At 40.2% G+C, this 10,587-nt stretch overlaps 1 protein-coding gene across 1 annotated transcript in view; it reads left to right on the plus strand.

Annotated features, from left to right (window-relative positions):
* The first annotated feature begins 2,361 nt into the window (after positions 1-2,361).
* Positions 2,362-10,587, plus strand: part of LOC114477890 (DEP domain-containing protein 1B-like) — a 32,439-nt gene continuing 24,213 nt past the window's right edge. Inside the window, 2 exon segments of the mRNA XM_028470558.1 lie at positions 2,362-2,551; positions 2,803-2,807. Of these exon segments, the coding sequence (XP_028326359.1) occupies positions 2,362-2,551; positions 2,803-2,807 (195 nt within the window).

Consider the following 10,587-nt stretch of genomic DNA (forward strand, 5'->3'; position numbering starts at 1 on the left):
AACCTGTCTCTGTTTAAACTCATCTGCTATCTGTCAAATTCATTTTTTTTTTTTTACTTTTTTTGCATGATTTGGGACTAAAACTGTTTTTTTTTTTGTTCTGTTAATATTCTGTAATTGTTGGGGGGATTTATTGAATGCTGTTAATCAAATGCTGGAACAACTGTTACACTTGAATTTCTGCACTGGGCTGGGATACTGTACGTCCGAGGAATGACTGGAAATCCACAAAGCTGGTTTATTTTTTAAAGAAATAAAGATAGAATTGTATTACAGAAAACTGTTGTTTTTTTTATTGTTTTTTCAGTATCATAGATTGAGCTTCTTACTCCTTGTGCAGTCTCGAATAAAGAAGCCATTTTAAATTGAGATTAGCAGGTGTGCAGTGTAGGATATTTGGCGTAATAATGCCATCAGGGCCTTCAGCGTTTAGAGAATGTTGTAATTAAGACATTCATGTCATCAGGTGACAGGAAGCACTCATTTTGCTGAATTTGTGGCGTTCCCCTCGCAGCCATTTTCAGGCTCAACCTGGCGTTTACAATGGTGGACTTCTACATTTATGAAGTGATTATTTTTTTTATTATTATTAAAACAATTTCTATTTGTGAGGAAAGTGGCATTAATTAGTGGAATTAAAAGGATGGCTGTAAACCCTTTGTGCTTTCTGAGGTTAGGGAGAGAGCAGTGCTGCCAGTGGCCCCCAAGACATCTTTGTTACCTCCAACCACCTCACGGCACTGCTACAACCCTGCCTGTTAACTGCACACAGGTGTTGCTGGTTGCCCTAATTGGCCTTTTTTGGGCATAAAAGCTGACCTGCTCATGCAGACAGACGTTTACGCTCTCCTGTCGCCCCTTTTTTTGTATTTTTGATTTGTATCACGTATCCTACTTTTTCCACATTGCACATACACTTTTAGTTCTTACACTATCCTTAGAATTAGTAACACTATCACTAATGCCAAGTGTCTTATACTTGATAAAGTATACACAATAAAAAGAGCTTCTCAACAAAAATACCAAAACATAACCGTGAGTGACAAATTACAGGTGGTAAGCACAGCTACCTCACAGCAAGAAGGTCCCGGGTTCAAGTCCTGGGGTGGACACTTGGGTCCATTATGTGTGGAGTTTGCATGTTCTCCCTGTGCTACGTGGGTTTCCTCCAGGTACTCCTCCCGCAATCCAGAAACATGACTGTTATGCTACGTTCACACCGGATGCGTCTGTCGCACGAAAGGTTTCGCAGGATCAAAAAAATTTCCCCATTCGTTTCATATGTCGGTGAGTTTCACTGCCTGCTGAAGCGAGGAGCTGTGCTCATTTTTCTCCTCTCATAAATCTAAACCACCAGGGAAAAAAGCCGGTGTGATTAGCGGCTAATGCTATCCTAGCTCAGTGCTACAGAGAGAACTTTTACCTGCTACTACCACCTCCTCACTGATTCTCCTCCACGCTAAATCATTCCTAGTCCGGTCCCGGTTATAAAGGCCGTGACATACAGCTCCAGGTGGTCACACACAGCTTCTACTCCTTGGTTAAATGGGTGAACAGACCGGTGTCTGTGTTGACGGCCTGATGTCATCGTCAACAAAGACTCTGATTGGCTTTCGTCATGCGAAACAGTCGCAGGAGTTCAATATTTTCAACTCTTGCGAATATGACGAAAAAGCGAGAGCAAGCAGGAGAAAAAGCGAGAGCACGCACGCATGGCCAACGCTCTTGATGCGTGGATAGGATGGCACCGCCGCACAGGAAAGATTACGCATCTATCCATTGACTTTGTATGTAATCTGGTCGCACTAACATTTTGTGACGCATTCGGTGTGAACGCAGCATTAGGTTGATTGGAGTCTCTACATTGCCCGTAGGAGTAAATGTGAGTGTTGAGTGGTTGTCTGTCTGTGTGCTGCCCTGTGATGGACTGGCGCCTTGTCCAAGGTGTACCCCCGCCTAGCACCCAGTATGAGCCAGAGATAGGCACCAGCAGACCCCGCGCCCCTGAATAGGACAAAAGCGGTTCTGAAAATGGATGGATAACAAATTACAGCAGTACCCAATACAAAAATGATGACCAGTACTTGGATATATTATATCGGGTAAAAATCACCCGGCATTAGTGATGGTCTTACTGATTTTAGTTCTGGGTCCTTGTGTGCCTTCAGCATCATCTTTGATGTTTGCTCTTTTTCATTATTGAAATGTATCTGTTATCTTCTAAATTTCAATAGTGATAGAGAGCAAACATCAAAGACGATGCTGAAGGTACAAAGGGACCCAGAACTAAAATTAGTAACACCATCAAATTTAGCTGTTACTTCTGAGTACCTGGGGTTGGGACTCAAAGGCAAGTGCCTCATGGCCGGGTCTCTTCCCATGGGCCCCGGCCGGGCACAGCCCCATAAAGATGAAGTGGGCCCGTCCGCATCAGTCCAAGGCGGGAGCCTGGGTGATCCATTCCCTGGCTACACAAGCTGGCTTGAGGGACGTGGAAGTCTGGGCTTCCTTTTTAAAGATGCTGCCCCCGCGACCCACCTACGGATAAGGGGTAGAAGATGGATCTTCTGAGGGTGCCACAGAAGGCGATTTGTTTGCATGGTTTATTGGGCGTAGGTTCAGGTAAAATAAAAATCACCTGCCTCTAAGAAAACAGGTTTTGGAGAAGGAAACACCCACACCTTCAAAGATGGTGCTGAAGTTACCCAGAGACACATGACACTCAAATGCAAAATAATAAAAATCTTCTTTTTATTGACTTGCTCATATGTGATCTCTCCTTTATGTCCTTCTGCTGTGCAGGCCTGGTAGTTGTAAAAGCACTAATAATAATAATAATAATACATCATATCAGCTACACATCAACATATCCTCTCATTTTCTACAATTTACAAAGCCACACACTGAAACACACTGTGATATATAATAACAAACCATGCATTAAGACTGGAGAAAAAAAGTCAAATAAAAACTAGTACATTTTGTTGTTTATTAGATAAAGCTGCAAACTCCCTGTCCTATGACATGAATTCTTCCTTTGCAGTAAATAACAACCCTAAGCCTCCAAAAAAAAAATATATTATATATATAGGTATTAAAGAGATGGTTGTTATATTTTGTCCAAGAATAATCCCCATTTAACTTGGCAGCATTTCTATTATTTCCAATGGAGATAAAGGAAACAATACTCCTCTGTTTATCTTCTGCACTGAGCAATCACTACAACACAGAATAAACAGTAGTAACCGTAGACACGTAAACCAAGCCAGGCACTGTTACTACCTTCAGACTCATCTTCCTTCTCATTTTTATTTCATTGCTAATGAAAGATGAACAATAAAAAGCAGCATCACATTTGTAGTCATCCGCCATTATCACTGCTGATCAGCTGCAGTTTAGCTTTTAAATGGAATAGATAGACAGATTATCTAAACATTATTCATTGATTTTATCACGCGGGGGCCACAAAAAATGTGATTGATCCAAGGGCCACATTATCAATATTTGTGCCATTATTTAGAATAATTACCCATCTGAGCATTAATGACGGAAAGAAGAAAAGGTTTGGTGTTTTTGTTGTTTTGTGTGTTTGTAGAGTCACTTTGCATATTTTTCTGTCATTCTGTATATATATTTTTTGTGTGTTATGAGCCATTTGAGTGTTTTTGGAGTCAGTTTTGCATATTTATGTTTGTGTGTGTAATTTTATTTATTTCAGAATCAGAAATGTTTAATGGCCAAGTACAGTTTTAAGGACAGTACAAGGAATTTGTCTTGGTAGATGGTGCACAAAACAAAACAAAAAATGAAGAAAATTTGTAGTCATCTTGGCATTTTTTTTTTTTTTTGGATGAATTTGGTCCTTTTTCCGTATTTATCTGTAATTTTGTATGTTTTTAAGAGTCTTGTGTATTTTTGCTCTTTTTGTGTACCTTTTTGTAATTTATGTGTTTTCAAAGTCAACAATTCCTTCTGTCAGGTTCTGTTTGGTTTGGGTTTAGCACTTTTTCCTGAGTCTTTGTTTATTCTGTATTCTAGTGTAACTCTTGTCTCTGTGTTCAAGGGATTCCTGCTTGTGGCTCCACATCCACTGATGTCTGTGTGCTTGGTTTGTGACTGATTAGCTCCCTCATGTTTCCACCCAGGTGTGGCCCATTCCCAATCAAGCTTCCCTCACTATTTAGCGCTTGGACACAGTATGACTGCTGCTAGGTCATTGTTGTCATTGCCTCCTCATGTCCTGCTGAGTTTTGTTCCCTGTTCCCTGATTTCTTTAGGCGACCATGGTAGTGGGTCGTCTTCTGATCGAGAGGTTGGGGGTTCGATCCCAGTACCTGACTATGTGTCGAAGTGTCCTGGGCAAGACACTGAACCCTAAGTTGCTCCCAGTGGTCGACTAGCGCCTTGCATGGCAGTCCTGTCCCACTGGTGTGTGAATGTGAGAGTGATTGGGTGAATGAGCTGATATGTAAAGTGCTTTGAGACTGCTTCAGTGTGGTGATAAAGTGCTATATAAAATCAAGTCCATTTACCATTTCTTTCTTTTCTGCCTTTTTGGATTTTGGATTCAATTTTGAGAAATAAACATGGATTGGTTCCGTGAGCGCTATGCTGCATTCTGCCTCCTCTCTCCTTGCATTTGGGTCAACACCTACACTCAACCGTGACACCTTCATTAATCAGCCGTTTGTACCTTCAGATCTGAGATACAACGGCAGTACAACCATTTTCACGCAAGCTTTGGCATTTATCGATTTTGACTTGAGCGGACGCTAATCAGATCTCACGTCAGATCTGAGCTAATGTACGCTAATCTGGGTGTGTGGATTTGTGGTACAGCATAGCCAAATGTGAGTCTGAAAATAATTATTTAACAAACTTAAACTGTCATTTAATCATAAGCAGACACATATTCAGAACAGATTATTAAGGCCCACGCTAATAGTGATACCATTATTCTTGGTTTTCCTTCCACGGATCACTTTAAAACCCACTGACAAACCCAGCTACCATCCGAGCAGGAGCATTTTGATTCAGCAACACATTCTCACTCCCAACTCGTCACATATCGACGTTCGGGACGTTCCGTTTGCCCTTGACAAATTGCCTTATTTCAGGATAGATTGTGGCTTTACAATTGTTTTTATTTATTTCTTGTGAGAAATTTACCCATAACTTATGTTTGGGTTAGGATTAGAAGTCTTATTTTGAAAAGTTGTGGTGAAAAGCAGCGTACGGACCCTCAGCGTTGAAAATGAATGCTAAGGGGGTACGCCCGTACGTCGATTATTGACGCTAAATGGTCCTTCCAGAACGTCGATATGTGACGAGTTGGGAGTGAGACTGGGTTGGATTCAACGGTATGTAAAACGCACACAGCTCTAGGAAATGGGACTTATTCATCGCTTTAGAATGTAAATTGTACCTTAAAATTTCAAAAATGCGGTGCAGTATTTAGTCAGTAATGTGATGAATTTTCTGTGAAATTGGCTGAAGACATAATAAACAAAGAAGGCAAAACATTTAGGGTTTCATTAATTTGTTTTAACAAAACCCTTTTATGAATGGTATATTTCCATGTGTCACTCCAGGATCTCCGCTGTGAAGTTCTTCTCGGCGCACACAGGGGGGCAGACATCACCTGCTCGGTAGCTGATCCTCTTCCACGGAGAGTTTAACTGAGCTCCTTTAAATTCTGTTTTCACACTTTCAAAAAGCACAACTTGTTTTGCTCCACCTCAGCTGTGAGGATGCTGATGTTCACCTTGGAAAAGTTTACTTTCTTGTTTGACCTCAAGTGGGCGAGGCCTCGAACCAGTAATATATAATTGCAAAATGAGTTAGTCTAATAGATTTATCAACACCTGATTATTTGAAAGCTGGGAAAGGTCAGATACGAATCCTGTCGTCAAATGCGTACTCAAATTTGCAGCCGTTTTCAAGCAAGGTTGATAAATGAGGTCAATTTTGTCTTTGGGGGCCGCACAAATATAAAAGCGAAAACCGCATGTGACTCCCGGGTCGCCTGTTGCCGATGTCTTATCCAAGATTCTAATAAATTGTGAAGGAGTGTTTCCCTTGGTCATTGTTATTCAGTGGGTTTGATCACAGCATTAATATTCCAGCATGTGTTTGCCTGCAGATAGTGCAGTGAGAGTTCCATTATGAGCGGCTGCTGATAGCTGATGTCTCAGCTGTGAACTGAAGGGTAGGGAATTAACGCAATCTTCAGAGACCTCATTCCTTCTTTTTAGTCAAGAGTACAAAGCCTGACTCTGATTAAAACACCTCATTTAAGATTACTCACGGGGAAGTTGCAGACCGCACACTTGTGTTATATTAATGGACACTCACCCTATCTGATTTTTGACAGGCTCTCCTTTGCAAATTGACAGAAACATACTTTGGAGACGAGCGCGGATACTGAAGGAAATAATAGCTATTACACACTCCATTACACAACAGTCTGCAATGATGGGAAAATAGCTATAATAGCTGATTCATACGCCCTGTCATTTAGTACTGAAACTATCAAACCATTTCTTAATCGCATATACTTTTCTAATGAGCATGAACAAGGATTTGTGTGTCCAGAAGTGTCCGTTTCACACAGTAATCAGTGATTGTGTTATTTCTAGAAAATAAAAGAAAATAATTGGTGTTCTTATGACCATATCAAATAGGACAATGTACTGTAAATCAGAGGCTTGTCTTATCTATAAGAATTATTTTAAGTTTTAAACATGCATAAAAAATATTTTTAATTTTAAATAACATTCATGTGTACAGGAGCCACACACGCAACACCACATTAAACCCATTGGTTTTAATTTGTCTAAAGAAGCCAACACACATCTCTAACGTTATGTTAACCCCATCACTAAAAAAAAAAAAAACTTTAACTGAATTGTTTCAATTGGTATCACCTAAATCAGTTAAGTTCTTTAAAATGTAGTTAATAAATTACATAAACACAATGGTTTTAATTGTCATGGACTTAATTATTGATTTGTTGTCAAATCAGTGTTTTGTTTTAGTTAAACATAAAATGAAGGCAAGTCAACTTACATTTTTCAGTTTGTCTAACTCAATAATTTTTGTAACACAAATATTTTAATACTGCTTCATTTTAACCTTCTTTACTGTTCTTCTGCCACCTACAGTACTAATTAGCAGTTAGGTCAAGGGCCCAGAGCAATGACAGTGGGGTTTGAACTAGCAACCCTCTGATTACAACTCTGCTTCCATATCCATTAGGCCACCACCCCACTTCTACACAAATTCTGTTGCCCTAATATAAAATTGTAATTTAAACTAAAATTACAAATTTAAATATAGAACTAAATTAAAATCTGATTATTATTTTTTTTTTTTTTTTGAGGAAAACTAGATAAGGCTGACACGTCATGAAGACGTTGGACTTAGCATCGCAAGGAACCTTATTAATGCAAGTTCACTCAAATGCAAAAACTCACTCACAACTTAGTTACTTCAACAACTGCTGAAACAGAATGTTTAGCTTGATACTAATAAAATAGAGCTGACAGTCTTTTTGCTGCGTTTTCACTCTTTCAAAAAGAAAAAAACAAGGAACTTTTCCTTGTTTTAAAAAAAAGTAATTCATGGCGTTGATGTGATGTAAGCGCTTTTGTCAGTGAGAGATGATTCCAATGTTTCTTTTGCATTGTAAGCTGCTGTCAGCATTTTTTTTTCCCCTCTCGGCACTGCGAATGTGATGATTTCTAAACGTCTGCGCTGACTGACCAAGTGATTTTCATCAGTCCTTGTGACTGCACGCTCCACTGATGCTGGCTAGCCACTCTTAAGGGACTCTCAACACGCTGAAGTCTCACACTGACTGAGGTCAAAACAGTTATAAATATTCAGAGAAATGCTTGTTCCACTACGGTGCCCAAATAAGGAAGCTTTTCCTCACTCGAGGGGTAAACTGGAATGTTTTGTTCTTTATGTTTTCTCGCCATCCTCTTAACGCCTGTTGGAGTTCTGCACACTTGGGAAAATCTTGGTTCCACATGATTGTAAGCACGCACTTCACTTTTATATTTCTACAGTATGTTATTCAAAGTCATTAATGTCATGTGATTCTCTCCAGGTTGTCTGACTTATTTTACCTCCTTTTCTCTCATGTCTCAGCAAGAAATAACCCATTTTGTAAGATGTCTTGGCAGTACCAAGAATAGCTGACAACTGTGCACCTCTTAAGGCAGGCATACACTGCAATTTTTGGCCCATTTTGAGCCGATTCTTGATTTGTGCGTCTCTTTTTAGGATCAGGCCGAGTCTTGGATAAATCGTATATCGTGTACTAGTACACATGGTGTCACGAGAAGCGATTAACACTTCACGACCAGCTCCCGATCAGCAATCGTATGGTCGTAAGAAAATCCAACATGTTTGAAATGCAGTCGCTCCTCTTGAGGGTATCTCACAGTTGAAGCAGTGCTATGGACCGGCTTACCCCAACTTTCACACTGCGCATGCGCCAACACTGTAGGACCGCTGTAGAATTGACAGACCGTACTACCCACATTGCCGCCTAATATTTTTCAAAGCTTTATTTACTGAGATTTGAGAGTGTCTCTCCACTTCCGGGTTCTTCTTCTTCTTCTGTTTTAATGGCGATGCTTCAGAGTTCTTTTTCCTCTTCTAATTTGTACATTGCATTTCCAGAAACAACACCCCGACGCGTCATGTATGACGTACAGTTTGAGCAGTCGGACCGTGTCAGAGTGTCGGTCCGTATAGTGTGAGAACATGAATCATGAGCTGGAACATTCAGACTCTGCAAGCGCACAGTTTGAGCTGGAGCTGAATACAACGATTGAAAACGTGTCTGCCCACCTTAACAGGAACTAGAATTATAGTTTTGAGTAGGGATACGACTATCACACTCGTGGCTCTGTGGCTTTGTAGAACTTCAAGCGCTATCTTCTGACACTTCTTCAGTTGGATTCAGATTGTGTTCTGCCGGCACAGCTATTTCTATACACAGTAGGTTTTGGTTGTGATCGTGCTTTAGCAAGTAATCCTCACTTCACAACACAATCCGCACAAACTGCCATATCAGGGCTCTTTTATTTTGTGCTCAATCTTAAACTTGGCACTCTCATTCATGAATTTCTATGGGACAAGAAAGTGCCTCGCTTGCGCTTACAGTATTTGCAAAAATCTAAACAACTTGGGGGCATGGCCCTTCCTAACTTTAAATATTATTACTTGTCTTGTAATATTAGAATATTCCGATACTGACTTCAGTTTGATGTTTCAAATTCTGCCGCCTGGTTTATTATGGAGGCAAACCAACTTCACTGTTGACCTTGCATCACTCTCTTATTCAATATCCAGTGTTTGTTTATACAAGATATAAGATAGTAAAATCATCATTGAAGATTTGGCTTCAGTTCAGACGATGCCTTGGCTTGCAATCCTTCTACTTGCATCCAATCATATTTTCTCCCCTCATTTTTAGACACAGCATTTATTTTATGGCCAAGGATGGGTGTTAAATCTTTCAGGGACAATGTTTATTAATAACATCTTTGCTTCTCAACATCTAGTTGATAAGTTTGATGTACCTTGCAGCCATTTTTTCCAATACTTACAGGTACGTTTTGTTCATAGTATGTTTCCAACTTTCCCAAATGCTTTCGTCTCTTGATACATTTCTGCAACCTACTGTATCTACTCTCAAAGACACCATCTCTATTACGTATAATCACATGAACTCAGTTCGTCCGCAGGCCACTGACACACTTTGAGTCCGCTGGGAAGAAGATTTGGGGGAGGTCATATCGGAGGAGCTTTAGTCACAAATGTTACATAAATCTTTGATTTGCACTAAACAGTCTTATCTAGTGCAAATTTCTGTATCGAATATATTACATCAAATCACGTTTGGCTAAAATGTACACAAACATTTTACCTTCATGTGACAGATACTAACATCCAACTGCAAAATACATACTTTTTGGCTTTGTCCACAACTGTCAAATTACTGGACTAAAGTTTTTGAAATCTTGTCAGTTGTAGTTGGTAAAACAGTTCATCTATATCCACTTACTGCTGCTCTATTCGGTATTACACCTTCTCAAATATCTCTCTCAGCTCTTCTGAAATCATCACTGGCTTTCATGACTCTTCTGGTACGTCGGGCTATACTAACAAATTGGAAATGCCCAACACCATCTTATATTCATTGGCTACGGGATGTCCTGTATTTTGTTAAAGTAGAGAAGATTTGCTTTACTGTTAAAGTCTCCCTTGACAAATTTTCTAAAACATGGAACCCTTTATTTGCGCTTCTCAGAAGAATTCATTTCCCTTTCGTACCTGATTAAACTGTTTGCTGGTATTGTAGCAGGTGCGCTGTTCTTCGCCCTCCTGTTCCACTGATTGCTGAGCAGTGACACACCCTTTAATATACGGGTCTGGCCGCACCCGCCTGCCTCTCTCCCTTCTTCTTTGGTCCACCCGGCGTGGCGTGGCAGGTACAGGTGTTGAGGAGCCATTGCGGAGAGCTGTCTGGCGTGTTGGCCATCATAGCACACGTTTTCCTTTCAGTGTTCA

This window comes from Gouania willdenowi, chromosome 16 (genome assembly GCF_900634775.1).
Source record: "Gouania willdenowi chromosome 16, fGouWil2.1, whole genome shotgun sequence".
Lineage (NCBI taxonomy): Eukaryota > Metazoa > Chordata > Actinopteri > Blenniiformes > Gobiesocidae > Gouania > Gouania willdenowi.